The sequence below is a fragment of the Aspergillus pseudotamarii genome (genome assembly GCF_009193445.1).
Source record: "Aspergillus pseudotamarii strain CBS 117625 unplaced genomic scaffold BDV38scaffold_42, whole genome shotgun sequence".
Classification (NCBI taxonomy): domain Eukaryota; kingdom Fungi; phylum Ascomycota; class Eurotiomycetes; order Eurotiales; family Aspergillaceae; genus Aspergillus; species Aspergillus pseudotamarii.
The window spans coordinates 281,001-299,953 of NW_022475056.1; the positions used below are offsets into that span (position 1 = coordinate 281,001).

At 45.9% G+C, this 18,953-nt stretch overlaps 4 protein-coding genes across 4 annotated transcripts; 2 read left to right on the top strand and 2 right to left on the bottom strand.

Annotated features, from left to right (window-relative positions):
• Positions 1-211: 211 nt before the first annotated feature.
• Positions 212-1,051, bottom strand: BDV38DRAFT_284850 (sterol desaturase family protein; the record flags this gene model as incomplete). The annotated part of the gene is made up of 1 exon (XM_032060358.1): positions 212-1,051. One exon carries the CDS (start codon positions 1,049-1,051, stop codon positions 212-214), a length of 840 nt encoding a protein of 279 aa, XP_031911653.1.
• A 1,285-nt stretch (positions 1,052-2,336) lies between these two features.
• Positions 2,337-10,667, top strand: BDV38DRAFT_294606 (uncharacterized protein; the record flags this gene model as incomplete). The annotated part of the gene is made up of 14 exons (XM_032062531.1): positions 2,337-2,394; positions 2,439-2,614; positions 2,675-3,054; positions 3,099-3,627; positions 3,686-3,809; positions 3,869-3,981; positions 4,038-4,989; positions 5,061-7,213; positions 7,266-7,397; positions 7,488-8,345; positions 8,399-8,704; positions 8,759-9,195; positions 9,245-9,725; positions 9,792-10,667. 14 exons carry the CDS (start codon positions 2,337-2,339, stop codon positions 10,665-10,667), a joined length of 7,575 nt encoding a protein of 2,524 aa, XP_031911654.1.
• Positions 10,668-13,100: 2,433 nt separating this feature from the next.
• On the top strand, positions 13,101-14,562 carry BDV38DRAFT_294607 (metallophosphoesterase family protein; the record flags this gene model as incomplete). The annotated part of the gene is made up of 4 exons (XM_032062532.1): positions 13,101-13,362; positions 13,426-13,608; positions 13,674-14,021; positions 14,138-14,562. The coding sequence occupies 4 exons, from the start codon at positions 13,101-13,103 to the stop codon at positions 14,560-14,562; spliced, it is 1,218 nt and encodes a 405-aa protein (XP_031911655.1).
• A 1,514-nt stretch (positions 14,563-16,076) lies between these two features.
• Positions 16,077-16,427, bottom strand: BDV38DRAFT_284853 (uncharacterized protein; the record flags this gene model as incomplete). Its single annotated transcript, XM_032060359.1, has 1 exon — positions 16,077-16,427. The coding sequence occupies one exon, from the start codon at positions 16,425-16,427 to the stop codon at positions 16,077-16,079; it is 351 nt and encodes a 116-aa protein (XP_031911656.1).
• Between the last annotated feature and the right edge of the window lie 2,526 nt (positions 16,428-18,953).

Sequence of the window (18,953 nt, forward strand, 5' to 3'; positions counted from 1 at the left end):
TGTAAAACCCCATCTGCTCGAAAGGTCTGTACAATACTACCATTGGTCCGGGCTTGGCAGCTGTTCATCTTTCGTAACTTTAAAATGAGGTTAGTCTTTTTAATGTATAACTACTGCATGTACCTGCATGGCGCGTTCTGAACTGTTGAGCTGCATTGATAAAGGCCTTCCAAGTCTGCCATGCGTCCCTTATCCCACACTCGAGCATTCTCTACTGTTGCACTTTGGACAGACCTTGACCATTTCTGTCCGAAGCCCCCGTGCAGAAAGGCCGCCTTCCAGTGTCTCTCGTGCCATGGATAGCATCCAAGAGACCGATCAATCCGTAGTTGACGTTGAACTTCTCGTGGTGCAAATCATGAACCTCTGGCTTCCAACCAGCGAAGCTCAAGTCAAAAAAGCTGTATCCGCAATGTGCCAAGGAGGCTTGGGCGATGACTCCGCAAGAGAATAGCCAGAATGTGACGATATGGATCCTCAGAATGTGTGCAGGGATAGCAACGGGTAATATATTGGAGACCACATGTTCGACGGGGTGACAATAAAGCGAAGCGACCGCTACAGGAGTAGTAAACAGATGGTGTTGTTTATGGAACCGTCTGTACAGCCAAGGCCAATGTAAGGCACGGTGACCATAGTAAAACAGAGCTTCACGGCCCAGTGTACACCACAAAATATCATGCATGATCTCAGCCGCCGATGGCAGCTTGGGTTCCACTCGTAAGCCGGTGATCTGAGGGACCAGTGGGCGAACGATGAAAAGCTGCCCAATATGTAATAGTATCGTGAATGCCTGATTTAGGGCAGCAATGAGAGCGGCCTTCCAGAGCAGTGTTCGACGGGGTTGCCGAGAGGACCTTTGTATTTTGTACCGCTGGACATAGGATGGACCGAACGAATCCAGTAGTAGAAAAACAAGGGATAGAGACCAAAACACGGTGATCTGCGTGAAGACACTTCCCACGAGTTCAAGTGTCCTGGGCGGATGCTTTTGTACTAGCTGGGCCCATACGATATGCAAGTAGGGGACTTTGTCTGGCATCATAACCATTGTGGTGAAGATTGCTTTCTTCTCAATAACGTATAACTCTTTGATACAGTGAATGACTCGGACAACGAGGATCCCAGCAGCTAAGAAACAGGGAGAAGTCATCCCATAGCGCGCAGATCGTTGCCTCATATGATATTACCCTGTCATCCTGGTTCTGGCCCATGATCTTCCTCACAAATTCTTCAGCCAAATCACTCGACGGTTATATCTCCACATTTTTATCCAAGCCTGCACATTTTGAGCTGCGTCACTAACTCCACCGGCATATTAGCTGCATTCATAAACTTTTCGCCCCTGGGATTGTCCATTGACAACAGGGTTATATGTGTCACTTCGACATCTGCAGGAAGCTACTCGTCTCTCTCTCTCCTGACATGTCAAATTCCTTTGGGCGGATCACTCACGTAAGGTCTGCTAGTTAACATACTTCCCGTACGAGCCGACCTGCGCACCTTCATGGTTCCACATTGGAGATGAAAGTCGCCTGACCAAACAGTCTTTTTGTCCATATTGAAGCTGTGTTGGTGTGGGGACGAATCCGACGCGGTGTAAAAAGACTCATGAAGACTAGTCGGGAAGCACAACAATTAGGCTCTATGTTGGATTTGAATACCAAGGCTTTGTCTTGAATTATTCTACCCTATGTTTCTCTGCAGTATATCTTCCTTTACCACTAGATAGCTGGTTGCCAACCTCCTGAATCCATCGTAATGTGAGGGATCGACGTGAGTGGGGCTGAGTAATGATGCCTCATAATGAGTTTTCTTTCTGTCCAGAGCTCTAATTTTGTGAGACTGCCTATGCGCGCTAGAATCTAGTAGGTTGGCTACTTTCCGACAAAGAAGTCCTAATATGATTATCTTTTTTTCCAAAGTCAAAAAAAAAAAAAAAAAAAACCACAAAAGAGAATGTTGTATGGCGAATGGTATGGTAGCGCCACCAGTCTGAAAGGCAAGAGAATACCAAGCTTCCAATGACACGTCCGCAATGTGATACGTATGGATGTATGTATGTATGTATGTATGTATGCATGTACCGGTGGTATTTCTGCCCACAGGTTGTTAGTAGGAAGGCAATGGCGGTGTAGTAAGTAGTCTGGACCCATACTTGCAGTAATAACACAGTTCGAAATATAAGACCCAAGCCAGGAACGTGACTTTTGTACTTACTGTTGACACGCGTGTTATTCCAGACTTTGCTGGTGATACTCGTTTTGTTCAAACCCAAGTATCGCAGTTTCCTACTTCCGTACCTTGGCGACAAGATCAAGCTCAACGGTTTCAGGATGTCAGTCACTTCTGTCGATATGTCGGCCATGGAGTCAAAGCCGGATAGCGTGGTGCGTATGCACCAGACAACTGAAGACATAGTGAGCAAATACTGACAGAGTTGGAGCTTGACTCGCAGCTGAGCAGTATTATGAACAACATCGCGGCCGCTAGGGTACCCGAAACCTCGGAAAGCAAGAACAATGAAGGAACAGCTGAGAGGAGCTTTTGTCGGGATAGTAAGCCCTGTGAGCCGATCGCCGTGGTAGGCATGGCAATGAGACTACCGGGCGGGGTGCGGTCGGAAGATCAATTTTGGGAATTCCTCATGAACAAACAAGACGCGGTCTCTAAGGTCCCGGAAACACGATATAATGTCGATTCCTTCTATCAGCAGGCGAAACCAAATGCCATTCGAACCAAAAAAGGGTATTTCTTACAGGAAGATCCAACGGAGTTCGATACTGGCTTCTTCGGCATAACCAACTATGAAGCAAGTCGACTTGACCCTCAGCAAAGACTGCTGCTAGAGGTGGTGTGGGAATGTATGGAAAATGCCGGACAGGTGAACTGGAAGGGCAGGGATATTGGGTGCTGGGTTGGGGTGTTCGGGGAGGACTGGATGGATCTATGCGCCAAGAATATCCAATACACTGACCGACTACATGCTTTAGGGGCTGGAGACTATGCTCTCGCAAACCGTATCTCATACGAGTATGACCTTACCGGGCCAAGGTTAGAGACCCCGGAAGATAGACCTTTTGGCTTCGTTTACCCAGGTTGACATTGCGCAGTATGACCGTTCAAACTGGCTGCTCATCGTCACTGGTAGGGCTGCACGAAGCTTGCCGGGCCATCAGCACCGGTGATTGTTCCTCGGCAATCGTGGCGGGCACCAGTCTGATTTTGAGCCCTACGATGACCACGACTATGTCGGAGAATATGGTCCTCTCTCCTGACGGGATCTGTAAAACCTTTGATGCTGGAGCTGATGGCTATGGACGCGGCGAGGCAATCAATGCGGTGTATCTAAAGCCACTGAAAGACGCACTAGCAGCTGGCGACAGAGTACGAGCGGTTATCCGGTCATCTGCCACAAACTGCGATGGTAGGACAGTGGGGATCACGACCCCTGGAGCACCAACGCAAAAGCAATTAATTAGGAAGGCATACCAAAAGGCAGGTATCAGCGACATAACTGATACAGGCTTTTTCGAGTGTCATGGATCTGGGACCGTTGTTGGTGATACAGCAGAATTGTCAGTTGTTGCAGATCTGTTCAAAGAGAAAGGTGTCTATATTGGAGCGGTCGGTGTTACAATTCTGAGGCTGTGTCTATAGTCAAGCAATCGCTGAAACCTCCCAGGCAAAACCAAACTTCGGTCATTCAGAGGGTGCCTCGGGTATCACTGGCATCATCAAGGCAGTTTTAGCCCTTGAAAAGAATGTGATACCACCTAATATCCATTTCAAGGAACCAAATCCTAAAGGTTAGTTTCCAGCACGGTCCCCAAAGTGAAGTGTCTTGCTAATTGACTATTCCATATAGTACCATTCAAGGAAGCCATGCTCCAAGTCCCGCTCGAGCCAATTCCATGGCCACAGGACAGGCATCCGAGAGTTAGCGTTAACTGCTTTGGCATCGGTGGTTCCAATGCGCATGTGAGTTATACGAGGAAATTACACCTAAGGGAAGTTTACATTAATGGGGTATGTAGGCAATCTTGGACTCCGCTGCATCATACGGGCTGGTGGAAGATCGGAACCCATCTCAACACGAGAATACCCAATCGTTTCTGTTCCTAGTGTCTGCTGCAAGTCCAACGTCGCTAAGTCAACGTGTAAATGACTTAACAGAATATGCTAAGCGAACAGCCCTAGAATTCCAAGACCTGGCATATACCCTTGCAATAAAACGGGAGCATTTGCATCACCGCACCTTTTTTGTTGGAGAGGCAGATGGCAGTATTACCAAAAGCGAACGGACAGCACGTCGATTCGATTCAACCCAGTTGACATTCGTGTTTACAGGACAAGGAGCCCAATGGCCCGCCATGGGGAAAGGGCTTCTGGAATGTTTTCCCATATTTCAGCAGGATATACAAAGAATGGATAGGGTGATCCAAAGTTTAGAACAGCCACCGAACTGGAGTATCGAAGGTAGGTTTTTGGTTCTAGATACCGAGGATTTGGAGCCCTTACTGACTAAGCGTGGTCGTGTAGATGAGCTCATAGCAGGCGAGGACTGCTGCAGAATACATGAAGCAGAACTGTCCCAAACACTCTGTACAGCGGTCCAGATTGGAATTGTCAACCTTCTTGCACGTTGGGGTGCAAAGCCAGATGCGGTAATAGGCCACTCAAGTGGCGAGATTGCGGCTGCATATGCCGCTGGGGCAATGTCGCTTGAGTCAGCTATCGTCGTGGCATATTATCGAGGGCAAGCAGTTAAAATGGCCCAAGGAGGAGCTATGGCAGCTATCGGCCTCATGGCTGAAGACGTCAAGCGATATCTGGTTGAAGGTGTGGGGATAGCTTGTGAAAATAGTCCCCAAAGCACCACAATATCAGGGGATAGCGAGAAGGTTGACGAAGTCATTGAGAAAATTCAGTCGGACAATGCGGACACATTCTGTCGCCGGTTGCGGGTTGACAAAGCATATCATTCCGGTCAGTATTTTGAAGCCATGAACATGTATAGGCCCGTCAATTCATGCTGATATCCATTGGTGTCCACATAGGCCATATGGTGGAGGTGGGAGCCTTTTACGAAGAAATCATCAAGTCAAAAATCGAGACAAACAGCAACATGGTGCCTTTTTGGTCCACAGTTACAGGTTCGTTTCTCAAATGTCCGGGCGATCTATCGGCTAAATACTGGCGTCAAAACTTGGAGTCCCCTGTGCTATTCCGCCAAGCTATGGAAGCAATTCTACAACATGAACAGGAGGCAGGACAAGTGTTTGTCGAGATTGGAGCGCATTCTGCCTTATCGGGACCTATCCGTCAAATCATACAGACGGGGAACATATCCAAAGCCACCTACGTCCCCACACTAATAAGGAAACGAAAAGCAAACGTTTGCTTAATGGAAGCCATGGGATGTTTATGGGCCCACGGTGTTCCAACAGTTGATCTCCAAAGTCTTGTAGGGCAAGGTCAGGTGTTGACAAACGTGCCACCATATCCGTGGGACCATCGAGCAAAACTACTTCACGAAAGCCGTCTGGTACATAACTGGAGATTTCGTGCATTTCCACATCATGAGCTTCTCGGCTCTAGAATGTTCGGCGCTAGTGACCTAGAGCCTATGTGGTCAAACCTGCTTCGCCCTGATGATGTTCCTTGGCTATTCGACCACGAGCTAACTAAAAGAATTGTTTTCCCAGCGGCTGGTTTCGTAGCGATGATAGGTGAAGCGATCCGCCAGGTCGACGGCTCTGAAAGTTATTCCCTGCACCACGTTCTTTTAAAGGCTCCTTTGCTTTTGGCAGAGGGCCATACGATGGAGGTTGTTACCAGTCTAAAACCTGTAAAGGTATCAGACTTCCTTGATTCACACTGGTATGAGTTCACTATTTCTGCATACGACGGTGAGGACTGGGTCAAGCATTGCCAGGGACAGGCTTGTGCTAGCTTTGAAAAAAATATGGAATCCAAGAAGATCTCCCCATTGAGTCGCAAAGTGTGCTCCGAGACGTGGTACCGACTTATGGCAACATATGGCCTACGATATGGGCAGCGTTTCAAGGGTCTACAAGACATAACATCGGACCCCAAGCAGAAGATAGCAACAGCAACAATGATTGAAGATCATACCGCGCATGAAAGCCACTATACGCTACACCCGATCATCATTGACCAATGTCTACAAATCATGAGTGTGGCGATGTGTTCGGGTATGGCTGGCGTATTTGACCAATTGACAGTGCCTTCATTTTTTGAACTGATCTGCGTCAGTTCCGGGAACGGGAAACTTGCTGTCGAGGCTGATGCATACAAAACATCCACAAGTATAACGACAGGAAGCGCCATATTGGTGTCCGGAGAGTCTCCTATATTGTCTATTGAAGGTGCAGCATTTTTCTCTGTCACTGATAGTGGGGAGACTTCGCAACATGGTTTCCCGCTAGTAACCCACACCAATTGGGCACCGGACTTGGATCTTCTACCGCCGAAAGAGCTTCTCTCGTTCCGTCCCGTAGGAAGGGATGGTGGCCTATATGCAGATATAATTCTCTGCGTGATATCAGAAGCCCACTATCGCATCAAGGATAAGGTTCCAGCTACCGAACATCTCAGCAAGTATAAAGATCTCATTGCGAGGTGGGTGGAGGACATCCGAAACGGTGTTCCTCCGACTCCTCCGCATGCACGAAGATTTCTTGAATTGGACACCCAACAAAGGATGTGTCTTATTGATGAGCTTTCAGCAAAAGCCCAGACGCAGGAATCAGACTGTCTAGCAATGATTAGTATGGTCAAAACTGTTTTGTTGCACATCTGTGACATGATTGTTGGTTCGGAATCTCCCCTGCACGTTCTCGTGGATGAGGATGGGCTGGCGGATCTGTATTACCAACCATCCCTGTGGGGGTGTTGGCATGAGCTACTCAACTTACTGATGCACTCTAATCCCCGGGCCAAGATATTGGAAATTGGGGCTGGCACAGGAGGAAGTACTACAGTCATATTAGATCATCTGCGCTCCCCTGATGGAGTGCCAATGTATGGGAGCTACGTATTTTCAGATATCTCTCCTGGTTTTTTGCATAGTGCAAAAGAGAAATACAAGGATCGAAAAAACATGGAGTATCGCCTACTGGACATAAGCAAGGATCCAGTTCTACAAGGGTTTGAATACGGGTCATTTGATATTATTGTTGCTTCCAATGTATAGACCCCATACCTGAGACAATGACGGGCACGCTGACAATCCGCGCCAGGTCATCCATGCAACAGAGTGCCTCAATACCACCTTGCAAAATGTGCGGAAGCTCCTTGCTCCTGGTGGTCGATTAATCCTTCAGGAACTCTGGCCAGGCAAGTATATCCTCCACTCATTTTTAATGTTTAAAGTCTAACCGACCAAAGAGCTGCCGATATTTGATTTTATCATGGTAATCTCAGTCCAACTGCCCAAACGGTTCCATTAATGACATATCTAGGGTGTGCTTCCCGGTTGGTGGATAGGTGAAAAGGATGGTCGTGGTGCAAGGCCCTACATATCTCCAGCGCAGTGGAACACTGAACTTCTCAGGGCAGGCTTCACAGGCGTTGAGGCAGCAGAGTTTGATGACGAAGGAATGAGCAGACTCATGGTGAACATACTGTCACGGAACCCAAGTCACCCCCCTCAAGCAACTGATGTTACTATTGTACATCGCGCTGAGGTCGGAGAATGGGAGAACAGTGTTGCCCAAAACTTCGTTGCCGCTGGTTACACAGTCTGCTGGATGGCATTTGATGAGGTGACCTGTCCTGCTACCTCAGGGATTGTTTTCCTCTTAGACCGACCTGGACCCTTTCTACATGATGTCTCCGCTGAGCAGCATGAACGTCTCAAGAGATACTTAGGAGAGAACCGGGAAGCAACTATGCTCTGGGTTACATCAACATGTCAAACAGTTTGCCATGACCCTCGTTATAGCCTTGTTCTTGGATTGGCTCGTACTTTGAGAAGGGAGTTAGAGTTGAATCTCAACACCCTGGAGGTTGATTCTTACAGCCTATTGGCATCTGACAGCATCATACCAGTCTACAAACAGGTTCAACGTCATAAAGACTGTCACATCATCCCTGACAGTGAATATATTTTACAGGATGGGAAGGTCAACATAGCCAGATTCCATTGGACGAACCTCGCAACTGAATTATGTCATATGTCGAGTGACGAGACCCCAAAGAAACTTTCAATGACTAGTTGCGGTGTCTTTGATACAATGTACTGGAAGTCTGTTGATCTTCCCACAGTCGGGAAGGACGAAGTTATTGTCGACGTTAAGTTCGCCGCGCTAAACTTTAAGGTAAGTGGAAGACTTATGCGATTTGATAGTTATCAAGAAAGCTAACTATGTAGGACATAATGGTTTCAATGGGAGTACTGGGGCAGATTGAAGACCTGGGGATTGAAGGAAGCGGTGTGGTTGTCCAGACAGGAAGCGACGTCCAACATGTTCATAATGGTGACAGAGTTCTCTTCGTCGCCTCTGGCTCTTTACAGACACGAAAGGTAATACCTGTCAGGATGTGTCTGAAGGTTCCTGAGTGCCTTTCCTTAGAAGATGCTGCCACGATGCCTGCAGTCTTCGCGACAACGATCTATTCTCTGCTACATCTAGCTAGGTTAAAGAAGAACCAGGTACGCCCGCTACCTTCCATCAATGTTACCTAACCTTAACAATTGGATAGTCGGTTCTCATCCATTCTGCGACTGGAGGTGTGGGCCTCGCGGCCATTCAAATATGCCAAATGGTGGGGGCAAATGTACGCATACATCCATCTGCTTCCCTGGACCCTGCTAAAGGTTTCACAGATATACGCTACTGTTGGGAACGGGAACAAAGCACAGCACCTGATAGATACTTATGGCATACCCAGGAATCATATATTCAACTCAAGGGATGCTTCATTTCTCCAGGACCTTATGCGCTGCACAGGCAATAGGGGTGCGGATGTTGTTTTGAATTCCTTGGGAGGGAATCTGCTTCATACATCTTGGAAATGTGTGGCACCTTTCGGCAAGATGCTTGAGCTCGGTAAACGAGACTTCCTTGGGCATGGTATGCTCTCCATGGACCTCTTCATATCCAATAGGTCCTTTTTTGGGGTAGACCTCAATCAATTCTTTGAAGAATATCCGGATGAATTCCATGAGTATATTTACCACTTCCCAGCCACCAAACCTTGGGCTAACATGAGTCAGCACTGTATTGGATAGATTTCTGGAGATGGTCGAGCAACGCCAAATAAGCCCAATTCAACCAAGAACCATCTTCGAAGCGAGCGATATCATTAGTGCCTTCCGATACATGCAGCAGGGGGTACATATGGGGAAGATCCTCGTAAAGATGCCCGAGTCACCTGGTGACCTCCCCCGGGTAAAGGATAAAAGGACCATAGCATTCAACCCCGACGTGTCCTACCTGCTTGTTGGTGGCTTGGGTGGGATAGGCCAAGCAGTTGCCCGCTGGATGGCTTGTCACGGAGCTCGAAGCCTTGTAATATTTTCTCGTTCAGCAGGTCAATCCGATGACCACCAAATGTTCATTCGGGAGCTGGATGCTATTGGATGTCATGTCCACACTGTGAGTGGAGATGTTACTCATCTGCCAGACGTTCAAAGGGCAGTGGAGGGTTGCGCTAGACCCATCGCCGGTGTTATCAACCTATCCTTGGCCCTCAGTGTAAGCCATCCATCGGTTGCGCCATGTGGATTATGACCCGCTAATTTATGTGTACAAACCCAATAGGACCATTTGTACCTTGAAATGTCCCATGATCAATGGACGGTACCGAACAGGGTTAAGGTTTTAGGCACATGGAACCTGCATTCCGCATTGCAAAACGTCGCATTGGACTTTTTTGTGGTCTTCAGCTCAATGTCTGGACAAGTCGGCAACCCAGGCCAAGCAAACTATGCTGCAGCAAGCACATTCTTAGATGCCTTTGTTCAATACCGCCATGCTAACGGCATGCCAGCGTCAGTGCTAGATATTGGCTGTGTGGAGGGTATCGGGATTCTTAAACAGACACCACATGTTGTGCAGAGAATGCGAGCGATATCAGCGCGCTTTATCGAGGAGTCAGAGCTAATGGACACCCTGCACTTGGCGATTCTGCGGTCCCACCCTGAGTTATACAATAAGAAAGGACCTCAATCTGCGGGTCTGGGCATTGGGCTTTGTCCAACAAAGTCATTCAGTCAGGTACAGGACCTTCCATTCTGGACACTGGATGCTCGTGCGCGTGCCATTGCCAACTATGACTCATTTCAACAATCAGACAGCAATGCTGAACCCGACAACCTCCAGGAGCTGATGGACGAAGTGGAAGCCAACCCCGCTACGCTAAAGGATCCCGAAGTTGAGAAGAGGATACGGGGAGAAGTTGGACGTTTGATCGCCACATATATATCCAACCACGAGGATATGACTGATAATGAGATTAACAATATCACAATTGATTCACTTATGTCCATTGAGATCAGAAATTGGACCCGGCGCCGACTTCACGTCGATGTGGCTATCCCAGAAATTTCGAAAGCAGGGACCGTGGGGAGATTAGGAACTCTTGTGGTAGAGAAGATGAAGGCCAAATACATTGCCCAACTGGAGGAATCTACATGATGCCGCCATGTGGCAGCAGTAGAAGACACATGCTTCAACTCTCATCTGACTCCTTATTCTGTCCTCAAGCATTCGGTCATCATCTGAAATAGGCGCATTCTGCAGCAGCTTTAGGGTTATATATTTCTAACAATGGAATTACCAGATCCACGAATCAAGTACACCCAGAGCTTTCTACTGGATTAGACATAACTAGTTCAGTCTATACATTTATCTTTCAAGTCCCTACGTAAAATGTTCTAGCCATAGAATGATTTATGTCTACTACAGCCAATCCATAGCAGGCCTGTTAATATTAACAAAAAAAAAAAAAAAAAAAAAAAAAAAAAAAAAAAAAAAAAAAAAAAAAAAAAAAAAAAAAGGAAAGAAAAAAAAGAAAAGAAATAAAAAGGGCAACTATATTATTCTACACAAGTCGGAAATATCCTGCTAAGCATATAAGACCGCGCTGGGGACCCAATTGCCCAAGAAACGGCATTGCTTTCAGGCAACAGGAGCCCGCTGTCAGTATTGTAGCGCTCCGGGTAGTATCTTGGAGGCGTACTTGGACCACTTCAGCGGGTTATCTTCCGTCGACTATCTGTATTTGTGGCGTATCATTGCTTTCTTCACGACTCTCGCTTTCGGCTTCCGTGTTATTCAATAGAGCAGTACCTGGTTTCCGAAGACCACTTGTCAAATAGGCGTCCTTGAGTCTTTTAATTCCTTCATATAGTATTACATGATATTATTACAGTTCAGTGGAACCTTCCAGCCATGCTGTATTATACCTTTATTTCCTAGACTTCATGATGCAAATAGAGTACATATATTCATTCAGTGAGGGTTGTACATAGTTGGCAGGCCAACAAGGTATATCTTGAATATATATCGGTCTAGGGTCATGCTTGGTTTAACGCAACTAGGCATGGTCCTTCAAGCTTGTAGGGAGTAAATATTAGACAACTAGTAAACTGTTGTTTATCATGATTATATACCAATCTGCCTATGACGAGGTGTGTCTCAGCGATATCACGGTGTCAATCCGTCTGTCTGGTATCCCATCTGGCGCAGGCATTTTTCAGTATAGTGGGAAATAGTAGGGAGTCTCAGATGCAACCCTGGATGAAGAGAGTGTTACCGCCGCAGGTGGAAAAGAATAGCGGGTTACCTAAACGCCATAAAAGTGTGATTTTTCAGCTTGTTTACCTTGTTGGGATCTGTCACAGTGTATGAACATATACAAGTTGTTCTAACAACGCGCTAAGCTTTCTTATCTCTCGAGCTGTAGCCTACAGGGCAGACCATAGAACGTATAGTGTAAGCGCTAGAAGGTGGGGTTCCTGTTCTTAACGCCTCTCCGTACCGGGATCGGGGTTTGTGGCGAGTTGCCCTTTACTATATACAGTTAGGGGACCCCTACGGTTAGAATCCCAATGCCAAAGATGGGATTCGAACGAACAAGGTGTCTATGCCCTAGCCTTTTTGCTAACAATGATACCCACTCTCAAGCTGTGTAGACGTTGAAGCCAAAAGTCATCGTCAGCCCTAAAACATGATGCAAAGCTTTGGTCCAATTATTGTTGCACACTGTTTGCTTACCTGTACACGAATGAGGGTTGCATTGACGTCGACCGATATCAAATCCCTATAGCCCCACAGTTTGTACCTTTCGACTACTTTATCGTGGGTTCATTCCATACTCTATAGGGCTGTTGAACCGTCACCGCATTGACTGCGGAGCCAAAGAACCAGCGATATCCACATCAAACGCCATATGGATACGGAGTACTCAGCAGCCAGTGAAGAATTACCATGTGTAGATTGTTGAGTGGACAAAGTGACATAAGACAAATTTCTATATGTGAGAGTGAGCACCTGTTGGTCCCATCCAAGTAGGTACAGTGGATCTTGCTGCCTACTAGGGCTTTCTCGCCCACCACACACCACCGAGTAAAGGCCCAACAAGAACCTTCACAAATCTCGCTCTCAATGCAGGGCAAGAGCCCCTTCAACAATTTCATCACTTTTTCGTTCGTACTTAGAGTTTGCGAAACAATATGCCGCAACTGACATTCATTTAGCAATCCCAAAAGAGGGGGGAAAGGAGATGATGGCATACTCCAAGCGTCGTGTAAGCCATTGCCCTATACACAGTGCCAGATACATCTCTAATGCCGTACAGGGGAAGCATATCCTAGAACAATTTGGACTCGGCGAGCGAAGCGAAGGCATCGATCTTGTTGTCGAGTGCTCTGGAGCGGAACTCCGCGCCCAAATTGGCATCTGGATGGTCCAGCGCCGCGGTACATGCGTTCAGGTCGGAGCTGGACCGGCCAACAACCTGGTCCCCATGTCTACTTTCGGTAATATGGAAGTTGGGCTAATTTGCAGTCCACTCGTGAGCAAAGTACCGCGTTTCGGAGGCTGTGATATGCTAAAATGTATTCAATCATGTTCCTTTGCTGGATCTGGAGCTTGTACTACTTGCCTCAACATAGCAATGCTACCAAGCCGTACTCTTTCATGACCAGTCGCCGTCGGGGAGATCAGACACCATATTCGGTCGCTGTAGCAATTGACATGGGAGTAATGGGCCCTGAAGGCCTAACCACTCATGTCGGCAAAGGTGCAGACCACCCTTTGAAGCCTGGAGACAACAATACCATGCAGTCTCTCCAAGCGCAGGGGGCAAACACGGATTTCTTATGGCACCGTATGTTTTCATTTTAAGTTCTGATGCACGGGGAATATCAGATTGACCATGTTCCTATTGCAGCGAACGACATTGCCTACGCCGACTATTGGCTCAAAGAGGAAATCCAAGGATTTCTTCCGAATATAACCATTGCCAATGGATACAAAGTCTACGAATCTTTACTGAGCCAATATTATGGTGAAATGTCCGTCATCACTTCAAAGAAGCCATATATGGTAGGCCCTGGCAACCACGAGGCCAACTGTAAGATTCATCCACGACTAAGAAGAGGTAACCATAAAGCGGAAACAGTCTGATAAAAGTTTTAGGTGACAACGGTGGTACAAGTGACTCCACGCATCATATCTCTTACAATGTCTCCATCTGTATGCCCGGTCAAACCAATTTCACCGGCTATCGTCACCACTTTCGCATGCCCAGCCAGCAATCTGGTGGGGTAGGCAATTTCTGGTATTCCTTCGACAGCGGTATGGTTCATTACATTCAATTCGACACTGAAACTGACCTCGGACACGGTTACATCGGTCCGGATGAGGTGGGAGGAAGCGAGGATGAGGATAGCGGCCCATTTAGCACGCTTCGCGACGCCCAGCTCAAATGGCTTGAGAAGGACTTGAGCTCTGTGGATCGAACCAAGACCCCATGGATTATTGCTGGTGGGTTTTTAAAAAATCTCATCATCCCCGTAAAGTCCCCTCTGCAAACAAAAAACAAAGGGAAAGATCAGTTGGCATGAGGACTACAATATCTGTCCTGACCAATATTGTTGCAGCCGGTCACCGTCCCTGGTACATCAGCGCGAAAAATGAGAGCGGCACCGTCTGCGAGGACTGCCGGAAGGTTTTTGAGCCGATCTTTCTGAAACATGGTGTTGACCTCGTGGTGTCTGGCCACACGCACTTATACGAGCGAAATGCACCAATCCAAATCTTCAATGCTGACCCTAACGGCTTGAACAACCCCAGCGCCCCATGGTATATTACTAACGGTGCTGCTGGTCACTATGATGGACTCGATTCCTTGACCTATCCTCTCCAGCCTTACTCGCGTGCAGCACAACACTCGGCATATGGTTGGAGCAAGCTCACTTTCCACAACTGCACTCACTTCACCCATGACTTTATCAGCAGTTCCAACGGAACCGTGCTTGATACTGCTACTCTTTTCAAAAGGCGAGAATGTGGCGCAAAGCCTTAGATACAAGTGGTGCTGGGCTATCTGGTAAAAGGTAAGAGCTCAGATAGCATTGGTCTAGATTACATTGCATAATTACCAATAGAGACGTCGAATTTCCCGGTATACCGTTCTTCCTTCCCGCAACGTCTCCCCTTGGATTAAACGTACTTTCTTTACGAATTGGGAGGAATAATGGTTACTATATAGCTGCAGAATATGTTAAACAATAGAGTAGTAACTTCTGGCAACAGAATATAGGATATTAGATAAAAAGCCATACAACAAGCATTAGGATGGCTGTACTTTTACTCAAGGTTCGCTGTAGGCATCTCGCCACTTAGCAGTCTTCCCGGAACCTTTTTCAGATGGTTTCAGGTGAAGGGGAGCGGCAATGGCAACTCACACTACTCAACATCTAAAAAGATATCTTTCCATATTAAAAACATACAACAGCTTTAGTATGACGGTGCTTACCCAAGGCCAGTTTTGGGCGGCCCTTCAGGTCTTCCTTAGGGATCTGAATAATTTTTATCTAAAAGATCAGAAAGTGTATTTAGATTGTCTTACAGAATAGAGAGCTTCTCCGGAAGTATATTGGAGCTATAGAAGGGAATTAATACTTTACTCATGTTTGAGATTTATCTTTCTAGTTCTACTATGTGACTTACTTTATTTGCTAATATTCATAATATATGTAGTAGTATTGGCCCAAGGGTGAGCGGGTTCTTTTTAAAATCTAATCTTAGTGCTCCAGTCCTATAGATGTAGAAATAGATACCTGTACTGACTACCATGACTATGGATTGTTACTAAGATTAGCATACATTGTGCCTCTACCCCGAGCCTTTTGGAAACTACGGAGTTTGCGGTTCCGCGTGAAGAAAACCTCGCGCCGCTAGTGGGTATCCCAATGGACCTGGACGCACCAGATGGGCAAGAGAATTACTAGTATTACGCTCTGCGATCCCAGGACTGGTACGCAGGGCAATAACCTGTCTAGGGTCTGGTTTCGGTTGCCAACAGAGCCTTTCTCTGCAGTAAATCCTGTTTTAAGACAATATATATGCTTGTGGTTATGATGAAAACGATATATTTAAGAAGACTACAAGACTTCTGTTCTCTCTGTAAACCCCGAGGGTCATATCCGAACATGAGATTTCTGAAGGCCACATAGGATACGAAGCGAACAAGCGGCCACACTAACACAATTGAAATTCTTTGAATTCTAGTAATTATCAGGATGATAACCACACACTACTACGGTAAAACTTAATAGATCTATTCTTCTGGATAATATGAAATCACCAAAGAAACAGCGAGATTATAATTGCCTTGGTCGCTATTCCAGGACGATATATATCCGATATACTGGACAGATTAAAGGAAAGATGAGTGAGAGTCGGTGAATCCTTCTTTCTTTCCATGTCTCCCCTCCCTGTGGCATTTCACAATACCACAATACTCCTAGGGTACAGTTAGCTTTTTTTTTTCAACCATTGTGATATGGGACTTACCTAGCTGAATTCCTATACTTATCAACCAGAATACGAAGCAACCGCATTGGCAGATGCACCGTTAAAACCATTGCATCCTCCAAGCGAGAAGTCGTTCGTTGTGGAATCCACATATCCTTTGCGAATAGCCCCAGGAAGGCTCCCGCAGCCACCTTCCGCGAAGAAGTACCCCTTCTGATGAGAACCCCCCCAGGTCTTGATCTTGAAAGACTTGAAACCTTTAGGCCAAGTTGCACAGGTGTTATCCCAGATATTAACACCGGATTCGACGACACTGCCGCAGTTATTATCACTGTAGGTGTCAATGACAAAGGCGGATCCGCTGGCAGTGAGACCAGCCATGACGGCGATGGCGGTAATGGAGAAACGCATCTTGAAAAGGGGAGAGATTCTTGAAGTTGGAATGATAGAGAACGAGGTTAAAAGACGAGGATTAATGAGCTGTGCAGATGTAGAGCAGCGAAAGAAGGGGTTTATATACCTGAGCTGCTGTGGCATTCATCAATATTCGCTTTCCTCGAGCCCGCTATAAACAAAAGTGTATAGACCCGTCATAATGTAACTGTGGCCTATCAGATACACACAGAGACACTAGTATATGCGCGAGGCCTCCCAAATCCATTGCCTAAAGATAGGAGAGCGAATATAGCCAACCACGCAGACGGTGTCTCACGTAGTATTCTGTCGGACTTGTATGTACTACAGGGGCCCTAGACTTCATCAGAGCCTATCCTGAATCTCGTATAACCCAACCCAACCGAAAACCAATGTAGGTAACCTGTATAGATTGCCCATCTAAATCTAGTTCTACATAAACATAGTCTTGGCATTTATAAACATGTTCTTGGCATTTATAAAACTGTTTACTAAGTATACATTTCTATATAAGTCCCTGTATTTACCCTGTTAATATATAAATGGGTACACAATAGGTTACCGATACAGATTATAGGTTATAGTCAGGAGCCTAACACCCAGAATAAGTTAGAGAACTGCTTTCACACTAAGCTTGAGGATAAGACTTCCCGCCGACGGGCCGCCTGATAGTAGTATGACAATCATATGTTTTATCACCTTGCGAGAATTTGTAACATACATTATATCCAACTGCAGCACTACAACGGCCATTAGCTCCCGTCTACATTTCTGGTATCTCATGGATTAACAATCTTTGTTGCCATTGATGGTCAGACCCAGCATTCATTAAAAGCGATGTAACCCAATATACTGAATGTTACATCCGGTGATATATTTTGCTCCGAGTACGAAGGAAGCATCGTATCTATGCAGATTTGTTACGTGATGGAATACTATGGTAGTAACTATTCAGCAGAGCCATGCATGAACTTTACGGGTTCGATCATGTGCGGTTTAATGCTCTGTTCATTTCAGCAACGCTGCGGTGTATTAATAATACGTTTCGAGAGCAGGGCCGCTTCTTGTTCTGATTCAACCTGTCCATATACCCTAGTGCGTGCTAGCCGTAGGCTCTCATGATAGCACTTGGTGCTGACTGGCCGAAAGAACCCGACATCCATCTTGGACTCAAGCTGAATGAAAGTATTCACTGATTCAAAGTCACAGCGGAAGATCACCGTGGACGTGGAGACCCTACAATGACATAGAGCGTAGTCTAGTCATAGGATCAGGCGGTCAAGATAGAAAGCCCCCTGTATTAGTAATGCCATCGCAGCCAAATCAACTCCAGAAACCAAACATCTGAGTCTCTATAATGTGCCCTCCACTTCTTGCAGCTATAGAAAGACAACTCGACTAATGTAGACATTAACCCAACGCGAACAGTCAGAATGGGCCAGTGCCGACAGGCGAAGTCTGCTCTGTGTTTGGCTACACTCTGCATGACATTGGATGTGCAATGGAGTTTGACAATCCACAGCGCTTCGAGGTCGAAGGCGCCGATGCTGCTGCTGATTATCTTCGTTAACATAAAACACCCAATGCAGACATACGCGAAATCTGGCAGGGAGTAGCTTACTGTTTTCTCCCGAGAATCGCTTATCGCTAGACTAGCTCTTGGGCTGGATTGAGTTCAATTTGCTGGTTATGTTATGTTACATTGCTGAGACCCAGACTCGTCGAACGAGCCTACTATATCGGCCGAAGCGTCGGTAGCCTCCCGAACCGCCGGCAGGCTGCCGACGCATCGGCACCATCAGGGAATTGTTCCATGCACTAGTTTCCCTTAACGACTCAAGGAGTAAGGATGGAGCATGCTGAGACTAGTTATGGCATCTGGAGCCCGATATGTTTAGTAGATTTTGCTTTGTTTGGCTTGATACGTCTGTATGGTCTTACTGAGAAACCCTGTTAGTTGCAACCCCGTTAGTTACAATACCCTGTTAGTTACAAGTATCACAGTAGCTATATTGATTCCCTATACAAATTTGTAGAAACCCCGATAATCTGCAACTTACAATTATAATTTTAATTACCTATATAATTTTGTAAGTAACGGGATATTAAAAATCTTAATTCAATATTATTATCTTATTGTTCAAAATACCTAATTCTAGTAAAATAAATAGTTAGAAAGCTGTTCTGCGAGCTCAATATTAGAGTGGCATAACCTAACCGCTGTAACCTAGCCATAACCTAACCTAACCGGCCTCGGTTAGATTAAGATATAAAATTCCTTAACCAACACTGATTAGATTAGGTTAAGATTAATTAATCTCTTAACTGTAGTTAACTGTAGACTAGAGTAAATTAAATTATAGCAGTTAGATTAATAACTATAGATTAATCTATAATTAATTATTAATAATTTTATAGTATTTATTATATTTCTTTTAATTTATTTTATATATAGAGTTATTACTAGTTATAATTAATAGTTATTATATTAAATATAATTAGATAATTTAAAAAATAAGTTTT